This window comes from Felis catus, chromosome A1, assembly GCF_018350175.1.
Source record: "Felis catus isolate Fca126 chromosome A1, F.catus_Fca126_mat1.0, whole genome shotgun sequence".
NCBI lineage: Eukaryota > Metazoa > Chordata > Mammalia > Carnivora > Felidae > Felis > Felis catus.
The window spans coordinates 143487442-143506521 of NC_058368.1; the positions used below are offsets into that span (position 1 = coordinate 143487442).

The window sequence follows — 19080 nt, forward strand, 5'->3', positions numbered from 1 at the left end:
TACTCACCTATCTTCCTTAAAAGATGCTATATTCCTTCTAGACCACCTTAAAGACAGCTGATGTTTTTAAACTGACAATTAATTTACATTCCTGTAGGAACAATTTTAGTTTAGTAACTAGTAAAAGGCTTTTTCTGTGTCTTTTAGAAAGACCCAAAAAACCCATCAACCTTATATAAAGTGCAAAATTCGATCATTTATCCTAATAGATTTTATCCATATATGTGTCAAACAAAAGGGTGGTTTTTGGTAGTGTCTTTAAGAGGCATTGAAATAGAGCGGTGAACTATTGGTGGGAATGGAAACTGGTATAGTCACTCTGAAAAACAGTATGGAAGTTCCTCAAAAAATTAAAAATAGAGCTACCTTATGACCCAGCAATTGCACTACTAGGTATTTATCCAAAGGATACAAAAATGCTGATTTGAAGGGGCACACGCACCCCAGTGTTTATAGCAGCACTATCAACAATAGCCAAATTATGGAAAGAGCCCAACTGTCCATTGACTGATGAACGGGTAAAGAAGATGCAGTATATATAAAAAAAGGAATATTACTTAGCAATGAAAAAGAATGAAATCTTGCCATTTGCAACAACCTGGATGGAGCTGGAGTATATTATGCTAAGCGAAATAAGTCAGTAAGAGAAAGACAAATCTCATATGATTTAACTCATATGTGGAACTTAAGAAATAAAACAGGTGAACATAGGGGAAGGGAAGGAAAAATAAGATAAAAACAGAGAGGAAGGCAAACCACAAGAATCTCTTAAATACAGAGAACAAACTTAGGGTTGCTTGTGGGGAGGTGGGTGGGGCGATGGGCTAAATGTGTGATGGGCATTAAGGAAGGCACTTGTTGGGATGAGCACTGGGTGTTATGTGTAAGTTATGAATCACTAAATTCTACACCTTAAACCATTACTACTATGGTAGGTAGTAGGGTATGTTAACTAACTTGGATTTAAATTTAAAAAACCCCAGCAATTAGAGCGGTGATTGGAAAGTAAGAAATTCTGATTAATGAAGTAGATTGTTTGCTTTTAAGGGATTCATTAAATGTTGTTTTTCATGTAGAAGGATTCTTTTGAATATCTGATAGGCAACGACAGGACATCTCATGTATTTTAGAGGCCACAGGGTTAAATTGTCACAAAGTGTTAATGATTTATTCGGAAATAGGGCACATGGCAGTCCCAGCAGTTCTGAGCTGTTTATAGGGAGACTGATTTCTGAGAGGAAAATGCCATGCATGGTGTGTCTGTTTCATAGAACTGGAGCCCAGGGTGTTGACTTGCTGCTAAATAGTTTTTGCTCATTTGTGACCAGTGATGCCTCTCAGATGTAAAATCTTTGCCTGGTACCTGAAAAGTTAATCTGATCATACCCTAAACCAATCAGAAATCCTAAGGAAAGGATGTGACTTTTCTGCTGGGAAATGGAACAGTCCCTAACACTCATTCCACACTTACATGATGCCATGTAAGGGTACCAGGGAGACTGTTAGCATCCAATCTCACAACAACCCTAGGAGATAGGTTTTGTTCTTATTCCCATTTGACAGGTGAAGACACAGAGGGAACAGAAAAATGTCTCTCATATTGCCCTAGATACACAGCTACTTGAGGGTAGGGGGTGTGTGTGGTGGGGGGCACTTAGGCTTCAAGGTCTTCATACTCGAACCACTCCTCCACACCAGAGAGGTGAAGCACACTGCTGTAGCAGGAAGGGTAACCAGAGATTAGTGACATCCAAGGCTTCCTTGACTTTGGCTCCTGCAGACTTTTTTTTTATTATTATTTGTGGTAAAATACCCATAACATAAAATTTACCATCTTAACTACTTTGAAGTGTACATCCACATTCTGTATAACTATCTCCATTATCCGTCTCCCAGATTCTTTTCATCTTGTAAAACTGAAACTCTGTACCTACTGAACAACACCTCCCCATTCCCCCAGCTCCCCAGCCTCTGGCAACCACCACCCCACTCCCTGTCTCTATGAGGTTAACTACTCTACATCCCATGTATAAGTGGAATCATACAGTATTTGTCTTTTTGTGCATCATGTCCTTAAGGTTCATCCATGTGTCAGAATGTCCTTCCTTTTCAAGGCTGAATAATATTGTATTGCATTGTATTGCATTGTATTGTATTGTATTGCGTTGTATGTGTTGTATTGTATCATATTGTATTGTATTGTGTTGTATGTTTGTATCGCATTTTGCTTGTCCATTCATCTATTGATGTCCACTTGGGTTGCTTCCAGTTTTTGGCTGTTGTGAATAATGCTGCTCTCCTGGGAAGAACTAGATGGCATGGGAATCTGCATCTGGCCACACAGGTCCTGAAGTCTAAGTTGATCTGATGCTTAACTTCCTGAGTGTGACAGCTCTTTATGGGCACACTCCATCAGAAGGAGGGAATCCATGGGGTGATTTCTCTGCCCAATTCCTTAGCCTCCAATAAAGAAGCCTTAAAATCTCATTTTGTTTTTTTTGGCATTACTCCTGTGCAAGTTTATTCCTATAGAAGTGTAAACAGAGTTGCTGACATATGAAATCTCAGTCTCTGATATTCTGCCACATGGGAATTGTAAATCCAGCCATAATCATTTGATTATATCTATGGAATATTCTTATTCTCTTTTTCAGAGTACTTTGAAAGGTAAAAGTATTTCCTGTTTTTGAAAAAGAATGTTTTAACTGTAATAATTTGGGGGAAGGAACACATGAGGTCCAAAATCATTCCTAGCCCACACTCTTTGTTTAATTCTCTACAACTACTTCTTCCTTAAAATTTGGTGATTTGGGGGGAGTAAATATCACTTTTTAAGTTTGTTATGCTACCTGAGAGAGATGTTTCTGTAAACATGTTGTCATTTTTAGTTATTATTTTTTAAATGTTTTATTTATTGTTTATATATAGAGAGAGAGAGCATGAGTTGGGGAGGGGCAGAGAGAGAGACACACACACACACAGAATCGGAAGCAGGCTCCAGGCTCTGAGCTGTCGGCACAGAGCCTGACACGGGACTCGAGCTTACAAACCATGAGATCATGACCTGAACCAAAGTCGGACGCTTAACCGACTGAGCCACCCAGGCACCCCCATGTTGCCATTTTTAAAAACAGATATAGCTCAATGTAAAATTCATAGGAAAAAAGAAAGGGAGATTTTCATTGTTCATGCCTCAAGGAGTTCTCCTACACTGTTTCAAAGGCAATTGACAATAGTTGAAGAATTCTGCCTGGCTTTTCAGTAAACCTAGGTAACATGAAAATTTACTGAACTCCATTTATCCGGATGAACTCCTTTAGAATGTGACACTGATTTCCTGCTGGGAAGACAAACAGGAAAGTCAAAGACAGTGTATGGGTCTCTGAACCATTATCATTTGTTGGGGAGGTGCTCTGCCAGGCAGGCTTCTGAGTTTATTAAGCATGGTTGCTCAGCCTAAGTTTACTCAGCATGTCTTACCTCTGTAGACCCTCTGTGATATACCAGATGATGGATCCCCGGTTCAACTCGCATCTTCACGGGCTTCCTGCCTTCTTCCCTCCATTGTCTGTGCTGTTGCCAAGGCCTTTTTGCCTTTTGAAAATTTAGCACTGCTGATATGTGAGAGAATCTGCTAAGCACTTAATGTATATATGCTGGTTACAAGTAACCTGGGAGGAAATGTTATTATTATTATTGTTGTTGTTTTCCCATTTTAAAGATGGGGAAACTGACACTAAGATAACATAGCTAGTAAGTGAGGGATCTGGCATTTAACATCAGGCTCTACTTTGAAGCCCATGAACTTGACCACCCGTTTATCCTGCTTCTAATTTTTCATAATTCTGTACTTCCTCAGCTCTTTATGTCTTTATTGAATCTCCGATTTGCCTCTTTTTGTTCCATCCCTTAGACCATTTATTTTTTTTCTTGTTTTTACCTTCTTGTTGAACTAACCTTTGTTTTCTTTTCCTTTGGTGTTGACTTTTAATAAAGTAATCTCATAAGACTTGGCCCATAGTATTTCAGTAAGCTTATCTCTCAGGAAATGTTGACTGGAAAAAATAACCACAAAAACAAATTTAGAAGCATAACATCTTTTCAACTATAGGAATAACCTTTTCCTCTAATTTGTAAAATATGTTCAATGCTTTTGTATCTCAAAATTTTGGAAGACAATTGCATTGGAGCTTGATTTATGGTGTTGTATACACTGTTAATGTTCAATATGCATAATGTTAACTTTTTAAATCTCTGTGAAAACTCTTGAGAATATTGTCTGAATTTAAAATTCAGAACAACAGAGTTATATCAGATATCTAAACCTTATCTTTGAATCAGTTAATAGTGTACTTTTTCTCCTAGGTAATTTTAATATTTTGTTTAATATTTTAAAAAATGTGTAGGTATAGTCACATTGGAAAGAGAAAATGGAATATAATTTCAGAAAGTGTATTTTGATATTTTATTCATACAAATCTTTTTTCTGTTTTGATCATGTAGCAACTAAATCTCTTTTGTGAACATAGACTCTATGTAGAAGGATACAACATTGGTTAGGTAGCAGAGCAACTCAAGTTTTTGTTTTGAATGAAAACCATATCATTTGATGCATCCTCTAACCTGTATACATTTATTACTCTGAATATAGGATCACAGAGGAGTATTTTCAAGTGATCATATTTTGGGGTCTATTTTTATTTCTACGTGGATATAAGCACACATATACAAATGGATAAAAAAACATTTTGGAGGGATATGCCCTCAAATGTCACAGTGGTTGTCTCCAGTGAGAGTCTTTGGGGTGGGGGTGTTGAGAATGAGAGAGCCCTTCCACTTTTACTCCACGTCCTTCTATATTGTTTGAATTTTTTTTCAACAGGCCTAAGGGACTTTTGTAAAAGGAAAAAAATCGATAAATAAAAACAGCATTAGTGATAATAAATCTTGCTTATATTGCAGTTCCACAACCTCCTAGATTAGAACCTCAGGAACCCAATTCTGCCACTAGCACAACAATTGCAGTTTATTGGAGCATGAACAAGGAAGACGTCATTGACTCATTCCAGGTTTACTGCATGGAGGAACCACAAGATGACCAAGAAGTGAACGGTAGGATCTCTAACACAGATACAGATGTGTGTGTACGTTTCTGCATCTTTATGTGAAGTACTTACAGATATCCGTATTAAGACTCATTCCACAACGCATCTGTGGCCACGTACAGAAACAACAATAAGCCAACAACCATATAAGTAAACATAAGACATATAAGCAAATATTGGAAGTCAGAATCAAGAAAAAGAAAATGCATAGGTATCATAATGGTCAACATGAATATTGTAATTGAGATTCAAATTTGGCTTTGAGTTCGCGGGATAACAGGAGCAACTAAGATATTCTCATTTTCAGAAAGGAAGTAACATACCAGCCTTTCAGGGAGAACAAGTCCCTTTCAGTGCTTGAATCTAAAAGAAAGTATAACACGTACCATTTTGCAGGGAAGAAATGAGCCGTATATAGGACAGTGTCCTCCATAATAATTGTAGCACAAATGTAGGATTAGATGTCATGGTTGGCAGTTTCTCAGATCCATCTTGATAAAAGCTGTAAACAAACCATAAAGGTTAATTTAGAGTTCACAATTCTTGAGGCATGGGCTTTGAAAAATGTGCTTTCCTCATGTTCCCAATTAATATGCAGAGAGAAGTGAAAGTGCTTAGTAGGGTGAATGTATGATACATCTTTAGTGTATGATACATCTTTAGAGCCTCTGTAAATATATCTCTTTTCAGTAGGACTTCTTTTTTCTTTATTTATTTTATTTTATTTTATTTTATTTTGAGAGAGAGAGAGAGAACGTGTGAGCAGGGGAGGGGCAGAGAGAGAGGGAGACACAGAATCTGAAGCAGGCTCCCGGCTCTGAGCTGTCAGCACAGGGCATGACACAGGGCTCAAACTCAGGAACCATGAGATCATGACCTGAGCCGAAGTTGGACTCTTAGCCAACTGAGCCATCCAGGCACCCCTGTTCAGTAGGAGTTCTAATAAGACCTGGAAACCAGACACTTTGAGGTTGTACTTCCTGATGAATCAGAGCTGGGTGTGCTGGCATTCTATATTGCTTGTTGAAGACAGACCCACATTTTTTGGAAAACAGAGGAGCACACGACAGGATGGACATGCTATTCCAAAACTCAGGAGCCCAATTTGTAATGAGGAATACATTTTATTATATTTCACTGTTACCAAGATTTAAATTTTTTGAGATGTCATGTGATACATATTTAAATTAGAAAAAAGTTAAAAAAAATTTACAAAGGCAACCCTAGACATAGTGTGAAGTTGGCTAAGTTTGTCATTTAAGGACTCTTTATTTTACTGGTGACCTATGACCACATACAACATGAGATAAGTGTTATCCCCATTTGCAAATAAGAAAACTGATGTGAGGTTAAGTAATTTTCCGAAGGCCACACAACTTATACATGACAGGGGTAGGACTCAAGCACAAACCTTTGAGACTCCAAAGCTTCTGTTTTTGTCTGCTTGTCTCTGGGTTTGTCTTGTTATACCACACTTCCTCTTCCTCTGTATCTAGCTGCATATGTCATGGACCTTCGTGACTCTCCAAGATTCCTCTTAACAATGATTTATTGGGGTGCCTGGGTGGCGCAGTCGGTTAAGCGTCCGACTTCAGCCAGGTCACGATCTCGCGGTCCGTGAGTTCGAGCCCCGCGTCAGGCTCTGGGCTGATGGCTCAGAGCCTGGAGCCTGTTTCCGATTCTGTGTCTCCCTCTCTCTCTGCCCCTCCCCCATTCATGCTCTGTCTCTCTCTGTCCCAAAAATAAATAAAAAACGTTGAAAAAAAAATTAAAAAAAAAAACACAATGATTTATTGATTGCCTGAAGTGCGTTTTTTTCTTAGTACTTCACCTCCGCATCTGCCCCAGCCCCCAAACACTTACCTGTCCTGTGTCTCATCTATTCACCGCCTTGAAATCTGCAGATGCCCGTTAGCTAATCTGATGATCTATACTGTGATGCCCTGCTCTGTGTAGGGTCTCCAGCAATGTATGTTATGTGCGTTGTTAAAAAAAGTACTGGGGCAACGGAACTCAGCCCAAGAGGATGATTCCACTGAAAACTGTAGCCACAGTTTCTAGGATGTGGGGGAAATGTTTTTCACTGTGTAAGTCCTTATAAGATTCTTTAAACCAAACTTTCTGTCCAGAAAGAAGAGCTCATTGGGACAGAAAGATGCAATTAAATAAATGGAGTTGAAGAGCTCCTAAATTTCCTTTAAAAGTAAATGATCTGGGCTTCTTAACTGGGGGAGTTTTGAAGATGTGATTTTCAAGAGTAATCAGGGAGGATAACTAAAATTATCAGGGCTAATTCAAAAAAGAAAATAATTCTTTTTAAAGGAGAAAACATTTCAGTACGAATAATCAGATTGGCCCAAAGGGGCAGGTGTTCGTAATGGTATTGAGTAATGATACTACTAAAATATTGAGAGTAAAGTGACTTAGAAATTTTAGGAAATGTCTTAATTGACCAAATTATTTTTTAGAATAGTTTGTGACCTATCAAAGTTATTTAAGTATTTCTGTAAGTTGTGGAACTCTCTAGTTGGAAGGATTCTGGAATTCATGAAGAGGAACCAGGATTTGAAACTTTGAAAATTATACTGAATACTAAAATTGTTGACTAATTTGGGAAGTTGCTTTATAACATCATAAATTTGGAAAACATGGGGTTGTCCTTATTTTATTACATGCTCTCCTGAAATATTGGCATTGCTTCTTAAGAATTTTTTGAGCGTGTATTACTGAGATTTAAGCTAACATAAACTATGCAATTTTAGTATTTGCTATTGAACTACATTACTTTAATTGTGGCAGATGAAGTTCATATCTTACTAATATCCTATTATTTTCTGTAAGTGTTCACATGTAATACGGCATCATTCTAAATGTCTCTTTTTAGCATGCTCTTGTTTTCTTAGGTATTTGAAAATACTAGCTATCACCTAATGATATCTGTAAGTTTATCAGTTTGAATTTTCCACTGAAAATAGTAGACCAATTCTTCTAGTAGCTAATTTCCAATTAACTTTAGAAGACACCCTAAAGTTTATAATTGTGTTTTGTGCTAGACTTGGTGGAAGAATACAGATTGACAGTGAAGGAAAGCTACTGCATTTTTGAAGATCTGGAACCTGGCCATTGCTATCAAGTGTGGGTAATGGCTGTGAACTTCACTGGATGTAGTCTGCCAAGCGAAAGGGCAGTTTTTAGAACAGGTAAAGAGATGTTAAGAGGGTGTCAGGAGGCAATTTTCAATTCTTTATAGATTACTAAGATCAACCTATAAGCATTTATTAAGCACCTATAGTGTGCTAGGTGTTGTGCAGTGGTGAGTACACAATGATGAGTAAAACTGGGCTCCTGTTCTCAAGAAGCTTGCTGTCAAGGGCGAGAGATAAAACAAAACAAAATATCGTAAAAATTGTGGTAAGGGTCATGATCTATTTATGTACAAGTTATTGTGGAAACACTCCAGAGGAGTACTCAAGAGAGCCTGGGGCAGGGGCAGGTTTAGGAATGGCTCCTTAGAATTGATGCCTAAATGGAACCCTTTGAAGGATCAGTTAAAGGAGTATATTCCATTTATAGAAAACATATGAGCAGAGGCAGCATCAAGGTAAGAAAAAGTATGGAGTGTGCAGGGCACTACAAGAAGTTTAGAATTATTTCTTTGACTTAAAAACAAGGAGAGGAAAGATGTGAGGTGACAAAGGCTAGTGTATGGGGGCCATGTTTGCTAAGGTAAGATTGGGCTTCATCGTATGGGTACTAGGAGCCCCAAAAGGTTTTTCAGCAATGTTATTCAACTGGGAATGCATCCCATGATGGAGTCTTTTCACTGAAGGCTGCCATGGGTGTGGCATAAGCCAGGTTTGCATCACCTTTAAGATCATTCTAACTACTTCAGGGGGAGAAGTGACTCACTCCCACCATTTTATTCTTTCTTCTTGCCTCCTAAAATAAGTATTTATTGAGTACCTACTGAAGGCAAGATTATGGCTAACTTGTGTGAAGGGAGACAGACAAGAATCTGTATTGTAATTTGCTTGTAGATGTATAAAAAAACTGTTGAGATTTATAGGAAGCTAGTATTAGAGGCTCTCTGGGGATGGGTGAAAACTGTACAGTTTGGAAGGCAGAGGTGGGAGGGGGACTTTTCATTATATACATTATCTTTTGGGCTTTCAACCAAGAATGTATTTTTTAATCAAAAATTAAAATGAAACCATGCCCAAGCACTCTTCCCAGGGTACGAGGGAAGCAGAGCTGATGTTGATTGTTCCATGATTGCTTTGGTTCTCTCTCGCAGCACCCTCCACCCCTGTAATCCGTGCCGAGGACTGTACTGTGTGTTGGAACACAGCCACCATCCGATGGCGGCCTGCCAACCTGGAGGCCACTGAGACCTACACTCTGGAGTACTGCAGACAGCACTCTCCCGAGGGTGAGGGCCTGAGGTAAGGATCTTTTCCACAAGGAGAGCCCAGGGTGCCTGGAACTCAGCTCAAGGTCCTAACCTAACTGAGCTTCTGCCTAGAGAGGGAGAAGAGCTTCCTAACATCCTGCTGAGCTCATTAAGCTGTTGACTTGATTTGCAACTCCATCACTATATTCGTCAATGAACTCCAAGTTTGTAATAAAACACATGCTACAATGTAGAATAATAACTCCCTTGTAAGAAAAATGTATGCAAATTTTAATAAGATAGAACATTCTTTGAGGTATATTTAACTTGAGTCGTTAGACAGGATTTATGCATATTTCATGCATTTTTTAGTAGTTATATCAGAATAGATACACCTAACTCAGGAAACTAATAGTGAGCTTATATATAATGTAAATCTGTGTCTCCATGATGTATTGGTAATATAAAGGAGCTAATTATATATATGTATATACACATATGTGTATATATGTGTATATATATAATATGTATATGTATACATATGTATATGTGTGTATATATGTGTATATATATAATATGTATATGTATACATATGTATATGTGTGTATATATGTGTATATATATAATATGTATATGTATACATATGTATATGTGTGTATATATGTGTATATATATAATATGTATATGTATACATATGTATATGTATACATATGTATATGTGTGTATATATGTGTATATATATAATATGTATATGTATACATATGTATATGTATACATATGTATATGTGTGTATATATGTGTATATATATAATATGTATATGTATACATATGTATATGTGTGTATATATATTATATATATTATATATACATATGTATATGTGTGTGTGTATATATATATTATATATATTACATATATATAATTACAGAGACATACCTGCCTCTCCAAGAGCAAGAAGGATCTAAAGAGATTTTCCCAGGAAAAAAAGAAATGGGAAGCTCTCTCACTAAACTTATAAAGCTATAAATTTGTTAATAAAGGGGTATGCATCCTGAGGGCATTTGGTAAATGTTAATTTATTTACTGAGGTGGTGATTTCTTAGACTCCCATCCATGGCAATAGAGCAAGTTCACATTCCATGATGTGTATTCAGATCTTTATTATTAATGCTCATATTTTAATAGAGACACTTTTAGCTTGTTTTCATTTATTTATCTTTTTGAAATGTTTATTTAAAAATTTTGTTAATGTTTATTTATTATTACTGAGAGACAGAGAGAGACAGAACATGAGCATGAGAGGGACAGAGAGAGGGGGAGACACAGGATCAGAAACAGGCTCTAGGCTCTGAGCTGTCAGCACAGAGCCCAACGTGGGGCTCGAACTCACAAACTGCAAGATCATGACCTGAGCCAAAGTCAGATGCTTAACTGACTGAGCCACCCAGGCGCCCCTGAAATGTTTATTTATTTTTGACAGAGAGAGAGAGGGCATGAGTTGGGAAGGGGCAGAGAGAGAGGGGGGGATCAGAAGTAGGCTCCGCACTGTCAGCAGTGAGCCCGATGTGGAGCTCGAACCCACAAACTGTGAGATCATGACCTGAGCCGAAGTCAGATGCTTAACCAACTGAGCCACCAAACACCCCTAGCTTGTATTTAAAACAAAGTTTACTGAAATAAATTATTTTGGTAGGATATAAAACTTTGAAATAATAGTACAACATTATACAGCTTTTTAATAAAGTATATCATTTAAGCTCTTGATTATCTACATGATCAATCAACAACTATTTATTTAGCTATGTAAGGTTTCACACGACTGAGCAATAATCATAGTTTCTTTCAGATATGTGAAGACAGGCTTCACAAAACAATGATCAAACAATGAATTCATGTTAAGTGGGGTATGTATGGGTGGGATATAGGCATTTCAGCAGATGTGAAAACATAGTAAATGTACATAAAACAACATAGCTATTAATGTGCCAACTGCTGGATGGCAGACCTCAATAATCAGCAAATAGAGGCAAGGTGACCTCTGACCACAATGGAGTGGGAGAAGAAGAAATGGGGGCAGGGGGAGTAGGGAGAGAAAGAGACAGAGACAGAGAGATTATAACTGACTTTTATTGAGCATTTACTGTGTGCCAGTCACTGTGTTTGCCTTATTTAATTCCCATAAGAACTCAGAGAAAACAGACTCTTTGAGAGGGTACTCAGCTAGTGAGTAGCAATCAGGATTCAAGCCCCATTTTGTCAGTTGTCAAAGTCCAAGCTGCTAATCCCCATTTAGTGTCACCTAGGAGCATCCTGAAACTTCCTGGAACTTCTCCACAAAAAATCCTTGGTGTCATGAGAACCCCGTATCAGCAGTGCCCAAGTCCCTGGCAACCCCTCCCACTGTTCTCCGCCATCACCTCAGTTCTTTCTGAGGCAAAATCAGACTGTTAAGGAGTGCTCTGAAATGACTCATCCTTGTTATGGCATCTGGCCTCAGCTGACATTTGCATAAATAATAGCACAGTTGGATTCTTAAATCAGCAGAGATCTGGAAACCCTGAGATCTAGTGGCCATCGCACTAAGGGAACTGTGATGTCATCTCATAAATGTGGCTACAGGGAGAAGGAACGGGGGGATGGATGGGGAAATGGCAATCCATTGAGGGCCTCAACATGCCAGGAACTATGCTAAATCTCTTTCAACTCTCTCAAAAATCCTAGGAGGGAGGTGAGGTGATGAACTCCATTAAATGAGATTCAAGAAAGTTAAATAATTTGGCCAAGGTATTAAATGATGGAGTGAGAATTTGGAGTCAGAATTCAGACTCAGATCTGTCTTATTCTCTCCACTAGTTGTAAAACTTGTATTATTATATAGACTGAGTTAGCATACTTCAACTGCCTGACAATAGGGAGTTATTATGTATCTAGAATTTCTTTTGACATATGAAAATTATAGATGTAAAGAGAGAATGCAGTATCATTATTCAAACCTTTCCTGACCAATGTTTTTCCTTTCCCTGATCACCCTGGGGGCCTCAAAACAAAACAAAACAAAACAAAAACAAAAAACCAAAATATTCATTTAGTATCAACAATGAATAATACATTCCAAACAAATCCTTCTTCTATCAAAGCCAAAGAAGCCAAAGACGGTTCCATTTGTAAGAAGAAAATGGCCACCCACAAATTTGATTAAGACAAAAGGTGTGCTAATTAAAACATAAGGCTTGTCATTATTTTATTCTGTTTGGGACTTGCTGGTAGGTTCATTCTAATTTTTCTTGTTAAAGGAGAGCCTCTGAGAGGCTGGATAAGCAGATGTTCCTAGTAGTTCTAGAACAGTACAGGGATCCTTTGTTATTGAATGGATATAGTCCAGCAAGTTTAAAGTGAAGGGAAATTCCACATTCAGAGCCTTGTTGATAGCTTGGGGCTGTTTTGGAGATGGAACTGTTTTCCAGGTGCTAAAAGATTCCTCAGTGCCAGGAGGTAGAATGGTATGTCCAATCCACAACCCAGGGGGGGGGGACTCTCCAGCCTCTGGATCCCTGCTGAGTCTGACAAAAAAAATAACTTCTTGAAGCAAGCACACATTTGTTGGCCACAAATCACTACCTTGTTCATTTGCTAAGTCTGTTGCCGATGTACAACATTAGAGACATTCCTCATCAGTACAAGAACCCTCAGTGTCTTAAACCCCAGGTTGGCATCAAGAGACTGCAATAACTCATTTTTAATTTCAGACGCCCAGAGCTGCAAAACTCATTTGTATTTCTCTTGGTTCTCCAACTTAAGAGTTGAGAGGAAAGGAAAAGTGGCCATGTGCCATAGTCTTTTGACTATCTGGTGCTTACAACTACCTTGAAAGTATTCCTTACAGAGTCTGATGGATCAAAACTATAAAACATTATGAACTATTTAACTATGATCTGTATTGTTGCATCTCTAAGATAACAACTGTACACAGCTAGTCAGATAGTAGAATTGATAAACAAACTTAAAACTTGATCACCTCTAGTCAAAATGCAAACAATCCCTACTGTTCCATTCTATTAGAACCACATTCTTCACTTCGGTTCTCTGTACAGCAGTACATAATTAGAGTTATTTTTGTCTTGGAAAGAACAGTAAGCCAAGAGTTATCTGATCCCACTCACTTGTTGTCTCCATGAAGGGATCATTATGTAAATTTGCAGCCTCAGTGTCTGGGACACTATCTGGCATATTGTAAGTACTCAATAAATATGTGTTACCTGAATGGGTTAATATCAATTAGCACTGAACACATAATACTGATACCAACAAGAAAAGTTAGGCCGGATTGGAGGATAATCTCTTACTCAAAATGGGAACAAAATAACCTGTGCTGAAAAGTAGCACAGAATGGTGAATGAATTAATTTTAGTGCTTGGGTGCTTAGCTAGGAGATAAGACCGGCCTAGTTCATGGACTAGAAACTATTTAATGGATCACTCTATGGCACTTATAATCTTGTTTAGCCATTGGTCACATAACCTTTTCATTGGTTCTGGGTTCTATCCAAAAATCTTATGCTAAACCAGATCCAAAAATTGATACAGAGGTCACTGTTGGGGAGTAAATGGGATCAAAGGTTCCTTCTTTTTGATGTGGTGTGTTTGGGTGAGGATGGGCAACTTATCTGTGTAGATATTCAATAAAGTTCTGTTAAATGAATGAATGAGTGAATGAATGAGGGGAGTAGCCAGCCTCCTTCTGGCCTTGCCACCGTCAGGTCATCTAGCTGGCTAGAGTCTCTGGTACAGTAGAGAGGGAAGACTAAAGCGAATTGAGAACTAAATGAGTTCATGTCTCTTTCTCACCTTCAATTTCTGAAGAGACAGATAGCCTTAAAGGCTCTGGTCTGGAGTAGGAAGAGAATTTGAAAGGAAATGAAAAGAATGGAGAAAAGGATGAGTAACATGAACGTACACACACACAGGGAGAGCATTGATTACCGTTTAGACTGGGGAATCTGATTTTTGTTGCCAGAACAGAGGGACCTGCATCTTCAGACCTGCATTCATTCTCCCAGTATGATGGCCTCTAAATGTTCCAATTTAAGACCAAAGGTGCTGGGCGAACTCTTACAGTGAGTGTTTGAATGGAGTGAGCCTACTGAGCCCCCAAGTTCCATGACGTGGTATCTGAAATAGCCAAGCAATTGCCTCCATTCCATAATCCTCACAGAAAACACATTTGCATATTTTTGTGTGTGGGCATCATGGCTGGGTCCCAGCAGTCGGCCCCTGTTGGGATTGGGCGGTGGGCGGGAGTGACAATCCCCGGCTTGTGTGTGGGGGCTGAGGGAGCTCCTACTCACCCTTTCCTGTTTTTCTTTGAATGCTCTCCTCAGGTTGGGTGGGCTCAAAACACTTTCAAAAATTTTCCACCGCTCGGCTGTTTCCTCAGCTGTTCTGTCTCTCCTGTGTGGAGAGAAGTCAGCAGAACTGTGGGTGGAGGAGGGAAAACTGAGAGAAATATAGTACAGGGATTAGCTGTGTGGGCTGTGCAGAGAGAAGCTGTGTACTGAATGACAAATCTGTGAGACTCAATACACCACAAAAGTAGTTGGTAGTGAACTTCCTGCCCCTTCCCCTGCCACCCTGGCTGTGGCTGTAGGGTGGAGAAACCCTCCCTGGGTCCCCCTCCCCAGAAGCATCCCCAGGGTGAGCTGGGGTCTGGGTGCTGGGCCTGTAAACTCATGTTCCTCCTGCTTCCAGCATTCAGGGCCACACATGGTGGGGCAGGAACAGAATTGTCTCTCATGGTTGGGTTTTCTAGCTGGGGACAGCTGCCACTCTGTCTGTATAATAAGGACAAATAGGGGCGAGTTTTCTAATGAACTTAGTACCTGAATAGGATATGAAGAATCCCAGCATTTCTTTCTTTTTAAAAAAACTTTGTACCAAATTTTCGGCTGGATAGGTGATGACCAATTGTCAACAGCAAATGATTTGACCTTCAAATCATTGACTTCCTCCTCCTGGAGGAGGCAGTTATTCCTGCTCCAAGCTTGCTTCACAGGGTGATAGGAGGATCATTGACATGAACGGACCAAAATTTATTGAGTATTTAAGAGCTAATAGCCAATGTTTACATGGTATTGTTTTCCTGACCCAGGTAATATCTCTCAGCAAGGAGCACTTGGGAGAGTGAGTTATGGGATGATTCCCACTCCCTTACCCAGGATTCTTGGCATTTAGCTTTTCCTAAAAGAAATCTTTCTTCCCAAATGAATCTAATTAACTTTGATCATTTACAATCCTATACACCTCCTGGTTGTATAGTAAAACCTCAATCAATGAAAACCCAGACTGTTCCTTCCCTTCTACCTTATGTTCTGTCAATTTCCAAAAGGATTCAAGTTGTTCACTATAAAAGACCTAGACATAATAGAACGACTAGAAACAATCATGTAAGAACAAGAGCCAGATCATGCAGGGGTGAGGAGAGTGTATCAGAAAGTACAGGTTAAGGACAGTAGCTCAATGGAACATAAAATTTCAATCTGAACTTCCTGGTAGCTAAGGTGAAAACAAGAGAGGGGGAGACAGTAAGAGGGAGAAAGAGATTACATAACTCGTCTTTTTATAAAAAGGAAGCATAACATTTCACTAAGAGACAATTATATTTCTTGACATTCAGCTCTAAGATGAATTTTTCATGTAGATCTTTATATAAGGGCTATTGAACAAGATAATAGTGATTGTCTTTAAGAGCAGTTTTACAAAAATTGCAAAAACATTGCCGATGTAATCATTTTTTAAACAAGGTCTGAAAATGTAATGTTAAATCACCATTCCAGGCGGGTGGTGCTATAGGGACCTCAAGTAATTGTCTACATATGTGGGCTTAAAGTGGTTAAGGAAAATTTAGAGAATCCAGAGGAATGGATGTTACTAGACTCCTGGGCTTCTCTGCCTGAAATAGAAATGCTATCATTCAGGCTTTGGAGGGGAACTGCAGAGAAAACAAAACTCCAGGATCCTTCTGCTGGAATCCTTTGGCTCACTTAGATTTTTGTGAGAAATCTAATTACAGGAGAGCCTGAGTCCCAAGGTTGGCAGTGTTCAGCCCTCGTGTTCCTACGCTATTATGAATAGTGATGTTTAGTTAACACTGAATCTCATAATGTCCTCATTTATCAAAAGAAAAATGGTCCTGTTAAAAAATTTTTATTTTACCAAGTTAAAAAAAAATCCATATATAAAGAATTTTCTTCTTAATCCTGATTTAACTAAAGTTTTTCATCTTAAAACAGAAAGTTCCATGTTTATACAGTTTAGGTTTTTAAAATGGCTTCCAACAGCAAAAGTTAGTTCTTGCATTTAATGTTGCTTATGTTCTCATGGATTTTTCTTCTTTTTCCTATTTCTCCCTCTCATCCCGTCTCATCCCACTCTATCTTATGAGTGTGTTTTCCAAACCTAACTGATCATAAAATCAACTGGGTTGCTTGTAAAAGCTTAGATTCACAGGCCTCCTTAAGAAATTCCAATTCAGAAGGTCCAATGTGTCCGGGCAGGTCTGGGAAACACTACTAGCTGGTCCCCTAGGGCCCAGCCATGTGCTCTGTTCACAGTTCACATGAAATGGTGTTGACTGACTGGCTGAATGTTGGTGCGGCCAACAGGAATGCTAGCAAGAACCCACTGTGTTTTTAACAAACAATTTGTACTTAGCCATCTGTTGTGCACTGCAGTGACAGCACCATCCGTAGGCTGCTTCCAGGAGTAATGGCACTGGATTCCTCCATATTGTTTGTACACATGCCGCCCCCCTCTGCCGGGGAGAAAACATGCTAAGTCTAGGTGTTAGACACGGCAACGCAGAGGCAGTCACTCCTCAGTATTACCAGCCCCTCAGGTTCCCTAAAACACACATACACTCCTTTCTTCCATCCCACACAAATTGTTGAATTATTGAATTCCTAGAGAAGCTACTATACAAAATTCAAATTAACACGTGTTCTGCAAACGCATTCAACCAACTCCTGAGCTTGTAATCTAGCTCTAAAAGTAAATTATTTAATTAATTTTGGATAATATCCAAATGGTACAAAATTCAAAAGATACAAAGGGATACAGTGAAAATTAAGGCTCCTTTCTATTTATCTGTCACCTACTCAATTCTTCTCCCTGGAGGCAACTACTCTTACCTGATTCCTATTTATCCTTTCAGATGTGTGTATACAAACATCTCTATATTTTTGCAACCAATGGTAGCATACTATAGATATTTCTACCACCCTTGCTTTTCTTATTTAAAAATATTTCTTGGTGAGTATCCTGTACCAATAGATATGGAACTGTCTCAATTTTAAGAACAATTCCATTATGTTCTGGTTTAAGAATATAATTTAATTTATTTAACCAATGGAAAGGTACTTAAGTTGTTTCCATTTTCTTGCTATCACAAACAATGCTGCAGAAAAAACCTTATCATATATCATTTCACACATGTACCAGAATATCTGTAATTCCTAGAAATACAATGACTGGGGTACCTGGGTGGCTCAGTTGGTTAAGCATCCAACTCTTGATTTCACTCAAGTCATAAGCTCATGGTTTGTGAGATTGAGCCCCACATGGGTCTCTGTGCTGACAGCATGGAGCCTGCTTGGAATTCTCTCTCTCCTTCTCTCTCTGACCCTCCCCTGCATGGGTACACACACTCTCGCTCTCTCTTTCTCTCAAAATAAATAAACATTGAAAAAATTCTTTAGAAATAGAATGACTGGATAGAGGTTTTACATTTTGGGTTTTGATAGATATTACCAAACTGTTTACGTAGAGGTTGTGGCTGTTACACACAGGCTAGAAGCATACAAAAAGAGTGCTTTGTTCTTCATATCCTAGCCTGCATAGGGTATGATAAAACTTTTGATCTTTGACAACTTGATAGGTAGAAGATAGAATCTTATTATAGTTTCAGTGTGCATTACTATTAATAGGTTGAACATCATTTCATATGTTTCGGAGCCATGTACTTTCTTTCCTGTGAACTATTCATTTCCTTTACCTATTTTTTTTTTCCTGTTGGACTATAGTTTTTTCCTTATTGATTTGTAGAAGTTCTTTGGTTTTTAAAGAACATTAGTACTCATCTACAACATGGGTTGCTAATTTCTTTTGAAGGTTTTTTGCCATGCATTATTTTTAAATTGATTTGTAATTGATATTCAATATTATATTAGGTTCAGGCATATGACATAGTGATTTAATACGTATCTACCTTATGAAGTGATCACAATAAATGTAGCTATCATCTTTTAGCATACAAAGTTATTACATACTATTAACATACTATTAACTGTACTAACATACAGTATTCCCAATACTGTACCTTGTATCCTCATATTTTATAAGTAGAAGTTTGTATCTTTTAATCCCCTTCTCCTATATCACCCATCCTCCCACCCCTCTCCCCTCTGGCAACCACCAGATGGTTCTCTGTATTTATGAGTCTGTTTCTGTTTTGTTTGCTCATTTTTCTTTGGATTCCACATATAAGTGAAATCATATGGTATTTGTCTTTGTCTGACTTAGCATTGTTTCACTTAG

General features: G+C 38.4%; 1 protein-coding gene across 2 annotated transcripts in view; it reads left to right on the forward strand.

Annotated features, from left to right (window-relative positions):
* Positions 1-19080, forward strand: part of CMYA5 (cardiomyopathy associated 5) — an 89473-nt gene that overhangs the window by 56523 nt on the left and 13870 nt on the right. Inside the window, exons 7-9 of one of the 2 annotated variants that reach the window (XM_011284243.4) lie at positions 4963-5112; positions 8159-8305; positions 9400-9547. In XM_011284243.4, the coding sequence (XP_011282545.2) occupies positions 4963-5112; positions 8159-8305; positions 9400-9547 (445 nt within the window). Of the gene's footprint in view, positions 1-4962; positions 5113-8158; positions 8306-9399; positions 9548-19080 lie in introns of those variants that run through there. The other variant, XR_006601230.1, reaches the window with a different exon arrangement.